Source organism: Ictidomys tridecemlineatus, chromosome 1, assembly GCF_052094955.1.
Source record: "Ictidomys tridecemlineatus isolate mIctTri1 chromosome 1, mIctTri1.hap1, whole genome shotgun sequence".
In the NCBI taxonomy this organism is placed as follows: Eukaryota; Metazoa; Chordata; class Mammalia; order Rodentia; family Sciuridae; genus Ictidomys; species Ictidomys tridecemlineatus.
This window is the reverse complement of record NC_135477.1, coordinates 213,165,753-213,188,866: the sequence shown is the minus strand read 5'-3', so window position 1 is coordinate 213,188,866 and position 23,114 is coordinate 213,165,753. Positions and strand designations below refer to the sequence as shown.

Here is a 23,114-nt window from a genome sequence, read left to right as displayed (position 1 = left end):
GGTAAAGGATAGAAGATAAAGACAACCCATACAGATGCAGTCACCTGACAAAGGTGCCAAAAACACATTGGAGAAAAGAGAGCCTTGTAAACTAGTGGTACTGGGAAAACCGATTATTTATGTGTAGAAGAATGAACTAGACCCTTATTCTGTCACCCTGAACAAAAATCAACTCAAAATGGATCAAGACCTAGGAATTAGATCAGAAACCATGCTACTTCTAGAAGAAAACATAGGATCAACACTCCAGCACAGACAATGACTTTCTCAAATCGAACCTCTAAAGCTCAGGAAATAATAGCAAGGGTTATTAAATGAGATGATATCAAATTAAAAAGCTTCCATGCAGCAAAGGAAACAATTAGGAATATGAAGAAAGAACCTACAATATGGGAGAAAATCTGCTAGCCAAAAACTCTTTTTTTAATATTTAATTTTTAGGTGGACATAATATATTTTATTTTTTATGTGGTGCTAAGGATTGAACCCAGTACCTTAAGCATGCTAGGTGAGCACTCGATCACTAAGCCACAATCTCAGCCCCTAGCTACTCTTTTGACAGAGGATTATATCTAGAATATATAAAGAACTCAAAAAACTTAACGCCAAAAAATCAAATAACCCAATTAATAAATTGGCAAATGAATTAAATAGATACTTTTCAAAAGAAGAAGTACAAATGGTCATTATACTATTTTATCTTTATTTGTGTTGGAAACTTTCCATAATAAAAACTGTATTCATTGTTGTTGTTTTATGAATACTTTTTACCAATTAATCCATGTTGGCTGGGAGTTGTTCACTGATGTGTTCATCAGTGAATGTTCACATGAGAATTAATTGCATTGCATATACCTTTTTTTATATTCTAGTGATGTTTTATGGAAAAGAGGTACAACTATGTTTTTCATTCCATAAAAACTGTTTATTTTTGCCATGTAATTATTTTTTCTAGAATGAATATAAATTATTCTGCAACTACCTGTAATTGTTTCAAAACATTCCTGTCTTTGATCTATTGATCCTGGGATAGTTACAAAAGTTAAAACAAATAACTACTTCCCATTTGTACCTCACAACTAGCACCACCACTCTATATGATGGCTGGAATCAAGTCAGTAAAATTTATTAAATTCCATATTGTTAAGATTGCAATTCTCTCCAAATTAATTTATTCATTCAGTGCAGCTGCTATCTAAATCATAGCAGATATCTTTTGAAGTAATTGCCAAGCTGATTCTGAAATTTGTATGAAAAGGCAGAGGAATCAAACTCAATAAAATAGTATTAAAAGAAGACAAAGTTAGATGCTTTACACTAGTTGATGTCAAAACTTACTATAAACCTACTGTAATCAAGATAGTATACTACTGGCAAAAGGAGAGGCATAGACTAATAGAACAGAGGATAGTGCCCAAAAAGACACACATATATGACCAATTGATTTTCAAGAAAAGTGCCAAGGTAGTTCCATGGGAAAAAGCCTTTTTCTAAACAAATAATGCTGGAACCATTTATCTGTATATACAAAAATTAACTCAAAATAAATCATATGTCTTTTTAAAGAGCTAAATTAATTTTATTCTTTTAGGAAAAATTCTTGGAAAAATCTTTTGTGACATTGGGAGAAGCAGATTTCTTAGAGAACACACAGAAAGTATAATGTATAAAACAAAAAGTTGATAAAATACTATTCATCAAAATGTAACTTCTGCTCTTCAAAAGACACACCAAAGAAAATGAAAAGGTAAACCACAGAATGAGAGATACCATTTCAGAACATATTCCTGACAGGGGCTTATACCTAGAATCTATTTTTAAAACTCTTAGAATACATTAATAAGACAAAAAAATTAATGGACAGAAGATTTGAACAAAAAGTTCAAAAGAAGATATATGAATGCCCAATAAAACCCATAAAAGGGTTTAATATCAGTTGTCATCAGAAAAATGAGAGTCAGAAACATAACAAGATACACCACCTAGAATGGCTAAAGTTTAATGATAATACCAGATAGAGTTGAGGATGTAGAGCATCTAGAATTCTCCTACATTGCTGATTTTGGCTGGCAGCCCAAATAGTACAGCCTGTTTTAAAAACAGTATGACAGGACTGCAGTTGTGGCTCAGTAGTAGAGTATTTACCTAGCATGTGTGAGGCACTGGGTTCAATCCTCAGCACCACGTAAAAAATTTATTTAAAAATAAAGGTGTTAAAAAAACAATATGACAATATCATATAAAATCAAACATATTCTTATCAAATGACCTGGTATTTGCTAGGTTTTTACCCAAGAGAAATGAAAATATATGTCCACAAACAGAGTTGTGAATGTTCATCAAAGTATTCATTATACTAGACAAAAAATGGAAGCAATTCAAATGTCTACCAACTGGCATAAGAATAAACAAGGGCTGAAGTTGTAGCTCAGCAGTGCACCTAGCACCTGCAAACCCCTGGATTCAATCCTCAGCACCACATAAAAATAAATAAATAAAATTAACTTATTGTGTCCAACTACAACTAAAAAATAAATTTAAAAAAAAAGAATAAACAAATTAGAGTATATCCATGCTATGAACTTCTATTCAGTTATGTAAAGGAAAGCCCCAAAACATAGTTGAATCTCAAGAATATTTGCTTAGTGAAAAAAGTCAGACTTAAAAAGACTGCATGTGGTTTAATTGCAGTTATATGAGTTTCTGGTTATGGCAAAACTATGGTAACAGAAAGTAAATCACTGAAGCCTGGTGCCAGAAGAGGAAAATTAACTAAGAGGTACTTTATAGAGCTGTGAAGCTGTGTTATCTTGATTACAATGGAAGTTATATTCTCTATACAACAACAAATTAATTAAATTGTATACCAAAAATGAATTTTACTATATATAAAGTATACTTCAATATAGCTACTTTAAAATTTTTTCACCATATCCTCACCAACATTTATTGTTACTTGTATTCTTGATAATTGCCATTCTGACTAGAGTGAGATGAAATATCAGTGTACCTTTAATTTGCATTTCTCTACTTGCTAGAGATGTTGAACATTTTTTCATATATTTTTTGACCAATTGTATTTCTTCTGTGAAGTGTCTGTTCAGTTCCTTTGCCCATTTATTGATTGGGTTGTTTTTTGGGTATAAAGATTTTTTAGTTTCTTTATATCCTGGAGATTAATGCTCTCATGTGTATCTAAAAACAACAAATAAAAAATGCTATATAATGACAGCAATAACAATTTTTAAAAATACCTTGTCATTTATCCTGCCAGGCAAATCCCTTTGCATGTACATATATATTTAGATTGTGAATTTGTTTTCTTAAAATAATAACAGAAAGTCTTATGAAGAAAATTTTTATCATTACCAGTTTCCAAGATGAGATGACTACTTTTTTCTGTTATTAAAAGACTTCCTAATATTATAAATAGCATAGCTATAGATTTTCTTTACTGTATTATATATCTAAATTTACCTATCCTTGATTTTTTGAAATTGATTCTTAAGGCTTCTTTCTGGAACAGTTTTTCTTTCTTTCTTTCTTTCTTTTCTTTTCTTTTCTTTCCTTTTCTTTTCTTTTCTTTTCTTTATTTTCTTTCTTTCTTTCCTTTTTTTTTCTACACAGTCCTAAAAAGTGAAATCAAGTGGTCCTGGCTAAAGGGGACCACATTTAAAGGAATCCACGTTAAGTACATTAAAATGAGATCACTGTATCTGTTTTGAAGATTGTGAGATTGACTTACCTCTGACATGAAGTAGCTGAATTCCTCCCCATCAGCCTTTCCATTTATTTTAAGATTGTCACCAAAAATAAAGGTTTTCAATCATTTGTAGCTGAAATTCTGCTTAAATAAAGAACTTGTCCTTTCTTTTTTGCATTTGTTTTAACTATTAAAACATTAGACAGTTCTAAGGATACTTATCAGAATTTACCTTAGGATTTTATGAGATTCCTGTGATAATGACAAAAAAGAAAAAAAGAAATATCACTGGCTTCCTAAGTGTGAGGAAGCAGGAGATTCCAAGTGCATGGCAAATATTGCTGAAACTGTGAAACTGGGGGGTTAGGGGAATCAGCCTACTACCTGCTAATTTTCCCTTTCTCCACTTTTCTCCACTTCATTTGTTTGACTATTTATTGAGCTTCCAGCACTTGCCAAGCACTACCCTCAGTGCCAGGGAAATGTGACTTTTCCTCAAAGAGTTTAATGTCCATTGAGGATTAAAGAAGAATAAACAGGAAATTACCATTAAGTGTGATAAATGGTAAAGGGTGCTGTGGAAGCTCAAAGGAGCAACATCCAAACCTAACTTTATGACTGGAATCAAAAAAAGTCTACCTGAATGAAGTGGCAACCAAGCTGACATCTAAAGAATAGGTAGCAATTAAGTAAGGAAAATTAATTAGAAAATGTAGAGATGTAATGTTTTTAGTATTCCTGGAAGAAGAAACAGCAGGTGCAAAGCCTCAGGCTCAAGAGAGCAGGATGAATTTAAAGAATAATATTTAGGAAACCAAGTGAAAGGATTTCAAGGTGGATGTGGCAAGAAGAGTTGTGAGAGGTCAGACTGGAAAACAGAGCATTAACTGCTGCATTTGGGGATCCTAAGATGTTAAGTTGCTTGTTCTTTATCTCAGGACAACATAAATCCAACTATTATAGGATTCAAAGAAGATATAATTCAAAAGAGAAATATGAAAGTAATTTAAAATACTATTATAAGAATCACTTTATATATACCAACATTTATAACATCCTGTCTTTGCCAGTGGTTTCTAAGCATATGTGCCTCAGATATTATTTCTGTAATAGCTCCTTGTTCATTAATTTGCTCAGCTTTTGGCATTTACAGCTGTTAGTCTTGAAAGCAGAGTTTGACAAACAGTATTTTAAAAGAGTACATTAAAATTGTTTATAAAACAAATTATTCCTTTCAAGTTCTATCAAACCCATATTAAATAACCACAAAAAGACAATTTATTAGTTCATTCTCTGAATAAGATTTTAATATATTACACATGTGTAATGTTCCTCAAACTAAGTAACAGTGCAGCAAATAACTTAGGCTTCAGTAGAAAGACAACAGTCTTCTTTTGTTTGTTTGTTCTAATTTTACAGAATGCATTTCAGTTCATAGTATACAAATGGAACACAATTTTTCATTTCTCTGGTTGTCCCCAGTAGAGTCACACCATTCGTGTCTTCATACATGTACCTAGGGTAATGATGTCCATCTCATTCTACCATCTTTCCTACCCCCATTCCCTTTCCCCTCCCCTCCCTCCCCTTTGCTCTATCCACAGTTCCTCCTTTACTCCCATGCTCCCCATTCCCATCCCCATTATGGATCAGCATCCACTTATTGGAGAAAACATTCAGCCTTTGGTTTTTGAGGATTGGCCTACTTAACTTAGCACGATATTCCCCAACTTCATCTATTTACCTGCAAATGCCATGATTTTATTCTCTCTTAATGCTGAGTGATATTCCATTGTGTATATATACCACAGTTTATTTATTTGTTCATCTACTGAAGGACTTCTAGGTTGGGTCCACAATTTAGCTATTGTGAATTGTGCTGCTATGAACATTGATGTGAATGCATCACTGTAGTATGCCGTTTTTAAGTCTTTTGGGTATAAACCTAGGAGTGGGATAGCTGGGTCAAATGGTGGTTCCATTCCAAGTGTTCTAAAGAATCTCCATACTGCTTTCCAGATTGGTTAAACCAATTTGCAATCCCACCAACAATGTTAAGAGTGTGCCTTTTTCCCCACATCCTTGCCAACACTTATTGTTGCTTATATTCTTAATAACCACCATTTGACAGCAGTCTTCTTGATCACATCTGATTCATGTTTATTTTCCAAAGACAAAAAGTGATAGGTTCTTTGAGGCTTATATTATTTTGTTTTAATTATTTTTGTTTTTAGTCATAATATTCATTAATATATAATATATACATATAAGCCATTGTGTTAGTTACTTATATTTTTTAGGCAAAACTGTCCACATTTTTTATGTGAAAATAAAATGTTAACTAATCTTCACATGGAATTATTACAGGATCAAACCCATAGATTTATTTTCTAAATTCTAATTTGGTGAAAATTATTTTTGTCTGCTTCTGATCTCTATCCTAACTGATTTGTTAAATATATCTATTTATTTTCTATTGTACCATCAAGTTGAAGTTTGTCATTGTTATTGTAACTAGGGAAGGAAATTGACAAGTAATTGTAACATCAACCAATATATTAAAGGTTCTGTCTTATAAGGCAGGAAAATAATGTAAAGTGAATTATTTTAAAAGTGAAAATAGGTGATTTTATGATCTTAAATTTGCCTGAAAAGAAAAATTAAACCAGTATGGGATAGAATAAAGATCTTCATAAAACTGGTTAATAAATTAACACCAGTCAGTTTCTAATGGAAGAAATGGTTGTGGAACTGATGAAAGTTATTACTTTTGTTTTGAAATTAAATGGAGAAAAACCAAACCCAAATTTAGATTTCCTTTTTAGTGATATGAGCATATACATTAGTATAAATCCACAGAGCTTTTGTTTTACTTATTCTAATTCTCTTCTACTATTTTTTAGAGGAAGAAGCTATTCCAGATGGTGCCGTGGCAGAATATAGAAGAGAAAAGCAAAAGTATGAAGCTTTGAGGAAGCAACAGGCAAAAAAGGGAACTTCCCGGGAAGACCAGGTAACCTCAACAAACCAAAATCCTGGGCCTGGGGATATAGCTCAGTGGCAGAGCACTTGCCTAGCATTTGTGAGACACTGGGTTCAATCCTTATCACTATATATATAAAATAAAGGCATCTCGTCCATCTACAACTGCAAAAAATAAAAATAAAAAAATCCATACATACATTGTTTTCCAGTGTTGCTAAATTGAGCCTATTTTGATTATATTGGGAAAAGCAAGATCTCTTTTAAAAGGATGTATTTATATAGGATAGGGTGCAAAGGCCTTGGGCCACTCATATCAGGATCCAAGTTCTAGCGTTCTTTTCAGATATTTAAGTGAAAAAGCCTGACACTTTGAAGTTTTAACCTGGTACTCCCATATCAAATACAGGAACTTCATAGACACATACCTTCAGAAATTCAGTGAATATTATGAAATGGAAAAGAGGTAATTGCAAATGATGCAAGAATCTCTTCCAGCCCAGCATGTCACATGCTAGCTATCCAACTCAATTTGAAATGGTAAACTACCTAGAAATAAGGCATTTGACCTACAAGTTGATTTCACTGTAATAAACCCTGTTTATTGCAAGTAATTACTAAATCTTTAGGTAGCAATATTAGGAAATTATTTAAAATCAGGGATGAGAAGAGAAAGATCTAGCACAACAATTTGGGAGCCAGCTGCATACACCATGCAATATTTGGCATTTGATAAAATAAATCTCTTCAGCAGCCCTTTATGTTGAAAAGGTAGGGGGGCAGACCAAAATCAATTAATTTTGTTGTTGCCATATATATACAAGGACATACCATTTTAGGCATAATAACTAAAATAGGCAAAATGAAAGTAAATTAAAAAGCCCAAACCTATTTGCTTAAATTAAACTAATCAGAAACTATATTATAAATGACACCTAATTACTGGTAAAGAAAGATTACCAGTAATTAGATGTCATTTATAGTATAACTGATCATGCATCAGTTTTTAGCATAGGGAAAGTTGGACAAGAAGTTTGGTATAGGAAATTTTAATTACAGAGTACTGAGTTTTATGCAGTTTTCAAAAGAAATGACACATCAAGTAAAATTAAGAAGAAGTGCATTATTAACTTGTTTTCATGGAGTCATAGAATCTCATAGTAACTATTCTACCAAAGATGCTGAGGATCACTCTTATTCATGCATTTTTTTCTCCCCATTCTTAAAGCAACTAATACTTAAAATCTATCATATACTAATAACTATATTTGGTAGTCAACAGAAAGACCCATTGCTGCCCTTTCCAAACTGTTAGGGAAAGGAACCAGTTAAACAAGTAATACCAATAGAAGGGATTGAGCATTATGAAAAGGAGAGGTTCAGGGAACAATGTAAATGGGTAATAGTCAGAACTAAACACAGCCTAATAATTTGGAAAGGTCTCCCTGAGAAATGACTTGTCAGCCAAATTTTAAGTTTAATAGGAGATAACCAGGTGAAGCAGAGACAAAAGGAATAATATGTGAAAAGTCTTTGTCCTCTTTGCAAAGAACTGAATGATATTATAACCAAGAGAAGGAAGGAGATGAGGCTGAAGAAATAGGCAGGAGTCAGTTTATGAAAAGGTATTTTTGATTCATAGGAAGGATTCAGTTGACCCTAAGGACAGTGAGGAACCATAACAGAAGTGTCATGATCTCATTTGCATTTGGGGAAGATCTACCCAACCTAGCAGCAGTGTAAAGAGTAGATGGGACCCAGGGCAGAAGTGGAGGCACAGACATAAAATGGGAGACTCTAGTGTAGATATGCACCAACAGTCTACATAAGGTTGGGCACCTTCAGAATAACTTCTCCAAGTGGAGAAGTTTCTGTGCTGAAGAGCCATGCTATAAATGGTTGACAATTCATTCTTTCAACAAAAATCAGAAGACTGAATAATTCCCCATGTGATGCCAAACAAAAATGTCTCCACATAGATGCTATCTTCTTCCCTATAATGTACGCCTGTATTTTTGTGATGTTTTCTTTCCTGCCCATTGTCTTCTCTTGTTTTGGAATGCAGCTAGACAAAGTCTAGTCGAATATAGGAAAAGATAAGAAAGGCCCAAGAGGATTTTTTGTTTGTTTGTTACACTCCCCACTTTTGAGCCAATGCCAGTAGCACATTAATTGGCTCTAAAAACAAATTGGTGCTGGGAAGAGTGGTGCATGCCTGTAATCCTAGCTACTCAGGAGGCTGAGTCAGGAGAATTGCAAATACAAGGTCAGCCTGGACAATGTAGCATGATTCTGTGTTCAATCCCTGTACCAACAGAAAGGAAAGGTGGTGGGGGATGGGGGGATGGAATTACAGGTGTGCATCACCATGCCCAGCCTAGTCACATGTTTAACTCAATCGGTCACACATCTTTTTCCTTATGAAATGTGAGAATTTTAGTTCAAATTCACCATGCAAAAATCATTATTAAGCCCTTGATTTTTCAGAAATATAGTACTTTATGCCACTTCACAAGGATGTACTCTTTAAAAATGTAGAACAGAAAATGTTTTCCTAGCCCATGTTCTCTGCTTAAATTCTGGAGAGGTTGGTAAGATATAGCCAGGAAACAATGTGATTTTAAGATTGTCACCACTTGGTGCTTCTTGCCTACAAAGGATATGGGAACCAAACAAGAATTCAGAGTACTCCTTTCTCTCTCTCTCTCTCTCTCTCTCTCTCTCTCTCTCTCTCTCTCTCTCTCTCTCTTTTCTTTCTTTCTTTCTTTCTTTCTTTTTAATATATTCAACATGATACTCCTTCTTTCACTCAAAAATGTAGTACAATGCTTTTTGGTATAATTTTTAATTACAATATAATAGCACATCTATTGCTTCTTACAAATTTATGTGTTTTCTTATTGATAGACATTGAATGTTTCCATTTTTTCATTTATATGAATATTTCTACATAAGCCATATTCTCTGTTTCAGATTATTTTTCTAGAATATATTTGCAGGATTAGAAATACTGCATCATCAGAGAGTATTATCAAATTCAAGTTTTTGATAGATGTCAACAGCTTTCTAACGCTATTATTCAATTTGCCCATCTTCCAACAGCTAGTGGGTTCATTCATTCCACTTTCTCAATATTGATATTTTTACATTTTTGGAGATTTATTAAATGAAAAATATATTTGTTTGTGGTTGTTTTTGCTTCCACATATCTTAGTGAATTACCTTTTTATTTGGGGAGCATTAAAAACCTAACTAGTAATAAGCAAATATTTTTTTTAAATGAAAGTGACTTCTACATAAGCAAATATATTTTCCCAGAATTAGAAAATGGTGAACTATCTCTGAGGAAAAATGTCACCAAAAATCCAAACAGAACAATGTCAAGGTTTATTAATATCATTGTTACAGCCTGAAGACAGTTGTTTTTCTTCAAAAATCAAACATTTTTGTAAGTGCTTTATATCCAAGTAGAATATTTTCTTAGCAATCAAATTGTTATTTCAGACCCTTGCGCTGCTGAACCAGTTTAAATCTAAACTCACTCAAGCAATTGCTGAAACTCCTGAAAATGACATTTCCGAAACAGAAGTAGAAGATGATGAAGGATGGTAAGAGCTTTGATTTCTTTGTATTAACCATAAATGAATAGACACAAATAAGAGACACTATGCAAACATTTCCACTATACCATCTTTTTTTTTTCATATTTCACCATTACATTACAGGGCCTCAGAACTCTTTTACTTCATTTCAGTTCAATTAAAGTGAAATATTTACTATAAAGTAAAGCATTTATTGAGTGTGGGGTGTGTCCCCAATATTGTACTAGCCAGTTGAAAATATGTAAGAAACATTGGACTCTATCCCTGCCCTAAGTACTTCTAAAATTTTAGAAAAGGTAAAATTGAAGTTAAATAACTGGGAAACAGCCTTAAAAACAGTAAATCAATTATTTTTTGCACTTTCCCACAAACATTTTAAAACTCAGTAATCTATTTCATAATCCTTCTAACTTCCTCTTCAAGTTTATGATCTACAGGATCCTAGCAACACATACATAGTTAATCTTATTTTTATCTTTGAATACTTTTCAGCTCTTAAAGACACTGATAAGAAATAAACTAATGACATGTTCGTGTCCTGTGCTTAGAACTTTATCCTATGCTGGCAAAAAAAAAAAAAAAGAAGAAGAAGAAGAAGAAGAATCATGTTTTCCCTTATCACAACCCTCTGTCCTCAAATTGACTTCACATACCGTATATTAGGCCTCCCCACACCTAACTGCCTCCACCTCCCTCTACATCCTGGCTCAGGCATGTTGTTGCAGACAAGCCAGGGTATCCCCCACACATACACTCATGACTCACCCTCTGAACCATCAAATATGCCATTACCCCAACCCAGAATCATGGCCTCAGAGTTCCCTGCCAGAAAGCATCTCCTCTATTTTAAACTGTTCAACACTCCCATCCTCCAGGAAACCAGTCAGCATGATTTGTTGAGTACTCACAAATCTGAGGTTGGAGGAAGGAGGGCTGGGACACACATTTAAAAAACATAAAAACACTTATTAGGGAAACATTTAAACTAATAAGATTCTGCAACTGCATATAACTTTAAGTAAAAGGGCTGAGAGGATTATGATTTGAATGGAATGAAGACATAGAACCCTGAAAGCACTGTGTACTTCTCAATTAATGTATACTTTCCAAGCTATCTGGTTTATGATGCCAATTTTTATAAAATCCTCTATCTCTTGTGACAGGTTTCTTTTACTTATGTATTTATTTATGTTTATTTTTTTTGTATCCATTTCATAATTTAATAAGCTTCTTTTTTTTATTGGTTGTTCAAAACATTACAAAGCTATTGACATATCATGTTTCATACATTAGATTCAAGTTGGTTATGAACTCCCATTTTTACCCCAAATACAGATTGCAGAATCACATCTGTTACATATTCACATTTTTACATAATGCCCTATTAGTAACTGTTGTATTCTGCTCCCTTTCCTATCCTCTACTATCCCCCCTCCCCTCCCCTCCCATCTTGTCTCTCTACCCCATCTACTGTATTTCACTTCTCTCCTTGTTTATTTACCCATTCCCCTCGCAACCTCTTATGAGTGCTTTAGTATAACAATGAGCGTCTCCCTCCATTACCATGCAATTTCTCTTTTCTCTCCCTTTCCCTCCCACCTATTGTATCTGTTTAATGTTGATCTTTCCTTCCTGCTCTTCCTCCCTGCTCTGATCCTGGTTATTCTCATTATATCAAAGAAGACATTTGGTATTTGTTTTTTAGGGATTGGCTAGCTTCACTAAGCATAATCTGCTCTAGTGCCATCCATTTCCCTGCAAAATCCATGATTTTGTCATTTTTTAGTGCTGCGTAATATTCCATGGTGTATAAATGCCACATTTTTTTTATCCATTCATCTATTGAAGGGCATCTGGGTTGGTTCCACAGTCTAGCAATTGTGAATTGTGCCGCTATGAACATCGATGTGGCAGTATCCCTGTAATAAGCTCTTTTAAGGTCTTCAGGGAATAGTCCGAGAAGGGCAATAGCTGGGTCAAATGGTGGTTCCATTCCCAGCTTTCCCAGGAATCTCCATACTGCTTTCCAAATTGGCTGCACTAGTTTGCAGTCCCACCAGCAATGTACAAGAGTACCCTTTTCCCCACATCCTCGCCAGCACTTGTTGTTGTTTGAGTTCATAATGGCTGCCAATCTTACTGGAGTGAGATGGTATCTTAGGGTGGTTTTGATTTGCATTTCTCTGACTGCTAGAGAAGGTGAGCATTTTTTCATATATTTGTTGATTGATTGTATGTCCTCCTCTGAGAAGTGTCTGTTTAGGTCTTTGGCCCATTTGTTGATTGGGTTATTTGTTTTCTTATTGTTTAATTTTTTGAGTTCTTTGTATACTCTGGATATTAGGGCTCTATCTGAAGTGTGAGGAGTAAAAATTTGTTCCCATGATGTAGGCTCCCTATTTACCTCTCTTATTGTTTCTCTTGCTGAGAAAAAACTTTTCAGTTTAAGTAAGTCCCATTTATTGATTCTTGTTATTAACTCTTGTGCTATAGGTGTCCTGTTAAGGAATTTGGAACCCGACCCCACAATATGTAGATCGGAGCCAACTTTTTCCTCTATCAGGCGCAGAGTCTCTGTTTTGATATCTAGCTATTTATGTTTAAATTTAAAGTTTCTTGAAGACAGAAGCTGGTTCCTTCCATAGTTCCAGGCCAAAGATGAAGGCTCAGAGAATGTTGATTGACCCATAGAGATAAATGCATATTTGAATAAAAGAACTTTCTGCTTTTTTATATGACTGGACAGGTTTAGTTTTATTTTGGATTCCTTGAATATCTCAAAATATCTTTCAAATATTTTGGGTTCAGCCACTACACACAAAAAAATGTTTTGCCAAGTCCTCTTCCCCTTATTTTTGAATCCATATGCATTTTTTAAGGAAATATAACCCATGTGTTTCTGATTCATTTACACCTAACTCATCAAGATGGTGTTTTGTAAGAGCAGTTTGATGCCCAATAAGTTTTTTTAACCTTTTTATAAGCTATATAAGCCTTTTTTTATTGAACAGAAAAGTCACCAACAAATTCAAACCCCAGAAGTTTCATTTGAAACTCATAACCCACAGGATTCAAGTTTATTTTCAACTTGGCAAGATCATTTTACTTCCCAAGGTTCTTCCTAGCCCCTTGGCTCAGTATTCTCACATTTTGAATTCTTCATTATCTTCACATATCAATTATGTATTTTTAAAAGTGCCATTCTTATTTTTGGTGGGATTTGATCATACAATCAATGTTCCACCTAACAACCTTATTAGAAAGTTGAACAAATGGGAAATCTTCGCCAGATGGGGGGAAAACAATCACTAGTCAGTGTTGGCTAATTCTTCATCTGATGAAAAAAAAAAGTCATAAAGGAGGGGGAAGTAAGTTAAAGAACCATTAGCAGGTCTTCAGGGGGTTCACTTCTGCTTTCAGTTGCAGTCTCCTAAACAGAAAGTCAGATCTACATACTGTGTGCCTCCAGAATAATTTGGGTATTCGTTTTATTTGACATCTAATAAAAATACCTTTAGTGTTCAAGGCACTGTGCAGAATCATATAGAATACATAGGGACCTTATGTAATGCCTTCCTATTGCAATGTAGACCATTGGAATTTTATAACGTTATAAGCAATATCATTTCTGTTCATAAATAAACCAGTTCAGCTTTATCAAGTCTTTCGCAATTTATATCTTCTCTCATAAAGTATATTCTACTCAGGAAAGGAGTCTTGTATTCAAAATGATTTATAGCAAATATTATGAGTGGATGGCATGTGCATGTGTGTTATGCATAAATTACATGGTTCCCAGACTATTTTGTAGGTCATGGTTGCCATTTTTCTAAGAAGTCAGACAGCCAGTGTGCTGAACTACACTGTCAGAGTCTGTTATCTGAGGTAAAATGATTGCTTCTAAGACGTTTTTATGTGTCCGCATGAGTGGCCACACATTGAGGGATCATTTTCATTTTCTGTCAAGATAGAAACCATTACCAATTTGTTATGTTTTCTTTTACTTGGCAAACTATTCTATTTGCATTTTTGGCTGGGCTGCTGTATTGGCATGGTATACAACAGACATTTGGGTACCATTCAGCGCATTCTACTTTTTATGCAAAAAAAAAAGGGGGGGAGGAAAAAAGTGGGAGGGGGAGAAAAAGAAAAGAAATCTGATTCTATTGTAAACAGTGTGTATGGTGCTTGATAATTATTCCCAGATTTCACTGTCTAACAAGGCGTTTAAAGAAGTGTTATTAGTAGATCTAAGCTGAAATGCATGATACAAATTTTTCACTCACAATTACTAGGATCCTTCCTTTGTCCAGATATGTATCGCCAATATTTGGTGGCATTGATGGCACTAAATTCTATTTAGCAGCTGGAGCAGTCTCTATGCCACTATATTCCTTAGTCCCACTGCATCAGATCCAAGCATGGATTTTATAAAATGATTAGACACATGGCAGAAGTCATCAGCCAAAGGATTCATATGAACGCGTGGATGAAACCCATATGCCAGTTTGGGTTTGGTTAGATAAGGCTTGATGAGCTCAGAAAACAAGTTTTGAGCTATAGCTAACAAGGCAGTGGAGAAACATATAAAAGAGAAAGCCACCTGTTCCTTACACAAAAAAATTAGATCTATAAGAGTAGACTGAAATCTTAAGGACATTAACTATTCAGTAATATATTCTATTGAAAATTTCTTTCCAGATTATCAAGTCTAAAATTGTCTTAAAACTTTACAACAAATATACATGATAAAACAATAAATCATATGATGATCTATATGCATTCTCCTCTTTCTCTTCCTTTCTCTCCCCTCCACCATATTTCTCCATCGTATATATAGTATTCAATATTATAAAAATTTGAGAAACCTTAACAATTGCATGGTTGCCTCAATTAAATATTTAATGATTATTATATAAGTAAAAAAAATTGACTATAGAATAATTAGATTACCAGACCTTTCGAAAGAAATTAGCAAAAATCAACCAGAGACATAGTTCAGTGTAGACAACATATTGGTATCCCCTTCTCCTTAGAATATTCTCTTGCTTTTACTTATTAATCTCAAATTCAAAGATTAATGCTATTAATTTGTACATAACAATTTAGTAAACAATTTATACTAAATATTTAAACATGTTTATATTATAAATTATACATGTGGATGCACATACACCTTTAAAGCAGAATTGGGATCATATAGTACTACTACATTTATATTTATAACTTGGTTTTTTTTCCCTTAGCAATATATAGTGACTTCTTATACATAATTCTGATATAATTTTAATATATTATGTAGTAGTTCCATTATATAATGAACCACAATTTACTTGACCTCATTATTTTATATTTAGGCTTTTTCCAATTTTTAACATAATAAGCAGTGCCAAAAGGAATATCCCTGTATCTATGTTATTGCCCATTTTTCTCAGGATAAATTTCTAAAACTAGATTTGCTTCACTTGGGAGTATGAATGTTAGGCTTTGGCTAGATATTTTCAAATGGCTCTCCCAAAGTGTCATTCCATTTATACTCTCAAGTAAATATCATTTAAGACTTGCCTTTAGGTCCGTTGGAATCTCAAAAATTAATTAAGGCTCTTTGAAGTGCTTAGTGAAAGAGAATCACATTTTAGAAGAAATGCTTTTTGACTTTGGAAAAAAGAATTTTAAGTATACATATGGTGTCATTCGCTTCTGTTTTTAATAAAATTATACATGTTTTAATATAGATCCTCTTCTCAGGCATGTCATCATCTCTAAGGAGTCTTATTCTTGATTTTAAAAAACTCTCCAAGATTATCCTGAGTTAGAACTTTTGAGTCTGGACTTTTTTTTTTTCCAGTTTTGTTACTACACCTTGGCTATGTTAAAAATCAGTTTGTTTCTGCTAAAGATTGAAATTTCGAGAACCCAAATTTAGCTTCAAGATATTATAAAGCCTTCCTCTGGAATTAGCATAGGCAAAAATGACAGATGCCAGTTGTCTTGAGCATACGAAACAAATACCAACAATACAGATAATTTTTTAAAAATTTATGGACTTTTAGATCCACCTAGTCAGATCTTATTATAAGGTGCCATTACGGACATAGCTTCATCTCATTGCTTTATGATGTATGTCATTTTATATCTCCTTTAAGAAGGCTTTTACCATCTCCAAGGTTATAAAGACAGCAACTGTTTTTTCTTAACAGTTTTAAAGAAAGGTCTTGTAATTTTCTTCACATCTTTGCACATTTTCATTAAGTTTATTACCAGACAGTCTACATTTCTGTTGCTTTTGTGAGCTATTTTTTCTAATACATTTTCCAGTTGGTTGTTTCTGGGATCTAAGAAAGTTACTGAACTTTTTGTGTGTGAACAGTATTTTGTATTCCCTCGTTAATCCTAACAGTTTCTTGGGTAATCCTCTGGATCCTCTTTTCTCCTTTCCCCTTAGGGAAGGAGTGTTGACATATCCTGTTGAGCCCATTCCTTCTCTCCCTAAGAATCTTTTTATTAGTTGAATCTATTTTATTAGTTGTGTCTTTCTGTTTCTCTCCCTCTCTCTTGCTCTCCTTTTTTTTTTTTTAGTTGTCCTTTTTCTCCTGTATCTTTCTCTCCTTCCTTAACTTCTCATCATCATTAAAACATGCTTATGTATCTCTCTCCCAACAAAAAACAAGGACTGCCTACTCCTCTCTCTCCCTGATCTTATGGGCAAAATTGTGCACTATTGTCTTCCCCCACTGTCTCCACCCAACTTGATTCATTTGGTTCATAGCACACTACTGCTCCATCAGAACGCTTGCTAATGTTATGAACCCCCTTTTCATTTAAAATCTACAGGAGGCTTCCCAAACCAGAGACATAGTTCAGTGTAGACAACATATTGGTACATGATCCCCTTCTCCTTAGAATATTTTCTTGCTTTTGCTTATGTAAGAGTAATATGGCCTGATTTTTTTCCCCATCTCTTCAGCCACGTCTTTCCATCGTTAAATGTTCTTCTCCCACTTCTTTAATGTCAGATTTCCTCTTTTCTGGAACCTCATGCTTTTTATTTTGGTCCTCTCATCCACTCAATCCTCACTGAGTGAGTGACCTAGTTAGTCCACATAGTGATCTATACACTTATAGCGGTTCCTACTAAACCTCCACACAGACTTCTTTGCTAAACCATACAGCCAATATTCAGCTTCCTATTAAGCATCCCTATGTGGATATGTCCTAAGCAATTGGATGTTTCTTAAACACAACATACGCATATCTGAATTTATCAGCCCTTAACTTGCTCCTCCTGGCTTCTCTCAGTTTAAGCCCCCATTATCTCTTGTCTGAATAACTACATTTCTTAGCTGATCTCCTGGAAGTCATGTTCCTTTTTAGTCTATTCATTAGTGTGCAGCCATATTGACTTTTCTTATTCACAGATTACTAGTCCTTCTTTAGAACCTTTCCTTAATTTCCCTTACCTTCAAGACAAACTCTACTCCTTTTAGCCTGATTTACAAGACTCTCAAAGTCAGGCCTCTGCTTACCTGTCTTCCCTTGTCTCTCATATCAAGGTTGCATTCATGTACCTGTATTTTCACACACCCATCATATTCTCTTCTCTGGGCCTAGCACGTGTTGTCTCCTCTACTTAGAAAGCCTTGCTATCCCATTCCCTTCTTCCTCCTCCTTGATTTACCTTCCTGGCACTTTTTCTTGGGAGACTTAGCTTTAATGTCACCTTTGTTCCATTTGTTAAAAATTCTGTGTTTTCTCTAGTGAACCATCTTTGCAACTTTATCACATATCAGTTCAATATATTTATGTGGGTCTTTTGCCTGGGCTCTGTATTCTGTTCCATCAATCTATATGTTTATCTTTTCACCAGTACTACATTAGCTTGATTGCTTCAGCTTTATAGTAAGTTTTAAAATCAGTGTGTCTATTGATAAAATAATAAGATTTTTATTTGAGTTTCATTAAGTTTATTGATCAGTCTGAAAAGAATTGACATCTTTTCTATGTTGATTTTTTTCTATGTTGAGTTTTAGACCCTTATTTTCCTATAGGACCCTATATTCTGTTAATTTTTTTTAATCACTTTTCTTTCAATTCATAATGGACAGTTTCTAATAATCTGTCTTTAGGTTCACTAATTTCTTTCTCTGTTACCTCTATTCTGTTACTGAGACCATCCTGTAGGTTTTCAATTTTGATTTAATTGTATTTTCCAGTTCTAAAGCTTCCATTTGTATCTATTTTTATGTTGAGGCTTTCTATTTTTCCATTTATTTCAAGAATACTTCTTCAAATGGTTTTACAATACCTGTTTTAAAGCCTTAATCAGTTAATTACAGTCTCTAACTCTGTGTTCGTATCTATTGATTGTCTTTTCCCATACAGATTGAGATTTTCGTAGTTCCTCATATGCTGAGTAACTTTTTTATTGCATCCAAAGCATGTTGAATATTATGGGTTTCTGGTCTTGTATAAATCCTATGATAATTTTGCTACAGTAGACAATCCATTTTAGTTCAGTCCACAAGTTCTAACCTGTTTTTGGTGAAATTTGGTTTCAATGTCAGTGTTTAATTTCTTTGCATTGCTATTTATGTCTGTCTTTCATAGAAACCACTGCAAGACTGGGAAGTGGCTGTTGACTATCCCTTATTTAAGTTCTCCAAGTCTTTGGCATGAAGTCTAGAATTATAACTGACTTTATGTGGTCTCTTTACTTCTTCACAATATCCTTAATATCTTCTATCATCCTGGGCCTCTCCTTTTCCACCCTCCAGCAAGAAATTTGGAGTATCAGTTACACCATTCCACTGTGCACTTCCTGCACTTAACCCACATTCACCACTAAGCTGTGGTAGGAAAGACAGAGTGAAAAGAGCAACAATATTATTACACCTTCTTGGGGCATCAAAGCTGTTTAACAGTACTCCCTACCTCCCTTGGATATTCTCAAATCTGCACTGTGCTCCTGTTCTTTTAAGACTTACACATGACTAGTGATTTGTTTCACTGTGTATTGTGCTGAATTGTTTCACCCAGCCAGATGTCTTGTCTTGTCTCTTTCAGATAGTACCTAATAAGATTCATTTTTTATTGTCAGAAAACTCAGATCGTACTGAATTCTTAGCATGAATAATATTTTTTTCTTTAAAAAAGTTTATCTTAATAGTTGGCTCTGAATTGATCTTAGTAAGAATAATGTATTTCTTGGGAAGAATATCAACCTCAGTTGTTGAAGAGCACTACCTAAGGGCATCCTCAGATCACAAACAGTAATCACCAAACTGCTATGCTGGTCATTATCAAAAGGTGCATACCAATGTGACCTATAAGAATCTCTTAACAGCCTTTAGTGAAATTGTATTTATGTGGATGGTATTTACTTGAAATTCAGGAAAATCGTGAAACAAATTATTTTGATACAGTGTAGGCCAGGAAAAGCTACAGTACAAGGGGCAAAGGAGGCTTGAAGATCATAAGACATGCTGACAATTAGCAGAAATTTCTGGAGGTATTTCTATTTCTGTGGGCCGTGGAGGGATACAGAGGGCCCACTAAGAGATGGGAAATAGGATAATACCTGAAGTTTTAAATCAAATTAATAAAATGTATTTGGCACAGTTAATCTGAACAAAGCAATACTGACAGTTCTCAGAGTCAAAAGGAGATTGTATTTTGTTATAAACATTTGTTAATAATCTCTAAAGAAGTTACCTTTTATTCACTAGTTACAAATCACTCCCCCTTGTTCTTTTTGCCAAGACTTTAGAAGCCCTTAGCATTAGAATTTCAACTAAATGATCTGCAAATCACACATTCATTCATAAACTTATAGGGAATAATCTTTTCAGTAGTTACTGTAATTGTGCTTTATGTAGCCTTTCTTGGAGCTCTAGAGTTTGTGTTCAGATGCTGTACTTACCTCAGAAATTCTAATTTCCAGCTGAAAGGTAAATTGTCCTTTTGTCTTTCATTCAGATCTGAACCATTTGTATTCATTAAACTGCTGCTATCGTAAAGACCTTACTTATGTTTATCAATTAAGATCTCTAAATAATATGTCCTTTTTTTTTTTTTTCTTAAAAAGTACTTAAAGGGCTGGGCCTGTAGCTCAGTGGCAGAGTCCTTGCCTGGCACATGTCAGGCACTGGGTTTGATCCTCAGCACCACATAAAAATAAATAAATAAAATAAAGGTATTGTGTCCATCTGTAACTAAAATATTTTTTTAAAAAAAAATACTTAAAAACATGTAGGATGCATGGCAAGTAATTATATGTCCTCAAGTTTTATATGAATGTTTTTAATCGAATGAAACTAAAATCTTTCAGTGGCATTAATATTGTAGTCCAGTATTTTTTTATTCAAATAGGTCAAATTAATTGAGTTTGTACATTTTGAAAGCTATCCTCATTTGAATGATGTTCATGTAAATAATGCATGAGGTGTGTAATGTGAAATAAAGCTAGACATGACACTCATCTATATTATTGAAAGTCTAAAATCTTAAATGAGATAAATGTCATTGTGAGGAAGATTTCTGCTTAGAACAGACATTGGGAGGAAATGATGCAGTGCTTTCATAGTCATTGACAAGGAACCTTGCATTCACATAGAATCCTTAACTCTCCTGGTGTGGTTTCATCTTTCCCATATAACTTGGTACTGTTGTCCTCTTGTTACCTGAGGAAACTTGAGGTTCAAAGATCATAAGATGTAGTATTACTAACACACCAGGGGCAGGAATGTTTTTGATAGTACTCTACAATGTCCTTCCATATTTATTTAGCTATTTACTTGACCAAAGAGGTTTCTGAACTCTACTATCATTTGTTTAACCCAAGTTTGGTTCTTGTCAGTTCACTGCATTTTTAAAAAGTGGGAATTAAGTAAAGGATTAAAATGAACAAATTTGCCCTGCCCAAGTGGCATATATATTTTCATGGGCTCTTTTGGTATTTCTGAAGAGTTGTTTTAATGAAAAATTTCTTCATTTCTTTTGAAACCACTCATTTAGTATATTTTTAAGCAATCATAAGTTATTCAGATTAATTAGTAAAATATACAAAAACAACTGATATTGGGAATCACTCATACTTCATTTTTAAATCAAATATATATCCTTTTCATTATTTTTTACTCTTACACTGGTAATAGGAGATGAAGGTGACTATGGGTCCCATCAGTTTATACTTGAGGCAAACATTCTACCAATTGAGCTGTATCCCCAGCCCTTTGTTTATATTTGAAACAAATATTTGCACGTGCTATATTTCAAGCACCCCTACTGCCTTTATTCTGTTGCCTCTCATTTAACCTTCACAATTCCATCATACTGTAAATGAGAAACTGAGTTGAAAGAAATTAGGTTATTTGCCCCAAATTACATAGTAATAAGTGGTCAAACTGTCTGTCACACTTCAGAGCCCATGCTACTTCCAGAACTCCAGATTTGACCAACAGTGATTCTAACATGAAGTAATAATCACTAGGATAAGAAACTTGACTGAACTTGACTTTGGGAAGCCTTTGATTCTAAACAATATTACCTATCTTCAAGAACAGGTTATTGCCACTATCCCTCATTCCCATCTTTGAAACACTGTGCACATTCTTTTAAATGAAGCACCATGGAGGCTCCCTTTGAAACAATCATTCTTTTTTCCCCTGAGAGTTCTGAGATCAAAACCTACTCTGTCATCCTACATATTGAATTATCACATAATCATAAACTGGGCTATCTAATAAAACTACCTGGGTTCAAGTCCCTGCTCTGAGAACAACTGCTGAACGACCTAAGTAAGCAGCCTGACTCCTAAGCCTCAGTTGCTTTACCTGTAAAGTGAAGATAATAATACCTACCTCAGCATTACTAGAATTGAATGAGATAACTTACATAAAACACTAAGAATCAGTGTCTGACTCTTAGAAGAAACTTTGGACATTCTAAATTAAATTGACAAAATGTTATTTATACAGTCCTCTTGATCTAATAATTTCAAAATAATATATGAAGAAAAGACAAATGTTAATTTACATCAATTGCTATCTATAACCTAAACGGAATGGGGACATATTTGTTAAATTCACTACTAGTCCTCAATGTTTTATTTTATAAAATGCTGATAAAAAGAGAATAATATAACCTGTTTGTTTTTTTGTTTTGTTTTGTTTTGTTTAAAAACATGTTCTTTAGCTGAATCCAGATTATAAAGTGCTAATGTTGGCAGAATTTCACTAATACACATTTAGCATTCATAGAAAAAGAGGAGGAGAATGGGCAAGATTACCTTTTTTATATTGGGAATATAGAGTGATATATTATGGACTTACTGCAGAATCTTTTTTTTTTTTTTATTTTACCTGATAGGAACATTGTTAAACAGGGAAAAAAAAAATACATGCATGAGTCATTCACTTCTATTAGAAAGTTTAAGGAGCAGAGGTCCTTGGGATTGGCATGATGATATAGTTTAAAAAAAAAAAAAAGTTCTTTCATGATGATTGTTATAGATAGTAACAAAACCAGTGCAAAATGAGTTACCCTGGTACACAGGCAACAAAGATATTATCACCAAATTGTTCTGATCTTTTAACTGTATCTAAGAGAAAGTTAAAGAGTACTTAAAACAGGATAGAAAAATCCAAGTGGTAAGATTCCAAGTGAAGTTTAGTGAGAGCAATGCATAATTTCTACATAGTTGTTTATACTTCTTTATAGGCAATTTTAAATAATGCATCAACTTCTTTATAGTTATTAAATGAAATAAATACTGTTGTCATACTAGTTTTTCAAATAACAATTTATTTATAATACATGTTCAGCATATA

The 23,114-nt window shown here is 33.8% G+C and overlaps 1 protein-coding gene across 1 annotated transcript in view; it reads left to right on the top strand.

Moving 5' to 3' along the window:
* Positions 1-23,114, top strand: part of Cwc27 (CWC27 spliceosome associated cyclophilin) — a 217,135-nt gene that overhangs the window by 176,596 nt on the left and 17,425 nt on the right. The window contains exons 13-14 of the mRNA XM_005319570.4: positions 6,607-6,716; positions 10,190-10,293. Coding sequence (XP_005319627.1) covers positions 6,607-6,716; positions 10,190-10,293 — 214 coding nt within the window. The remainder of the gene's footprint in view (positions 1-6,606; positions 6,717-10,189; positions 10,294-23,114) is intronic.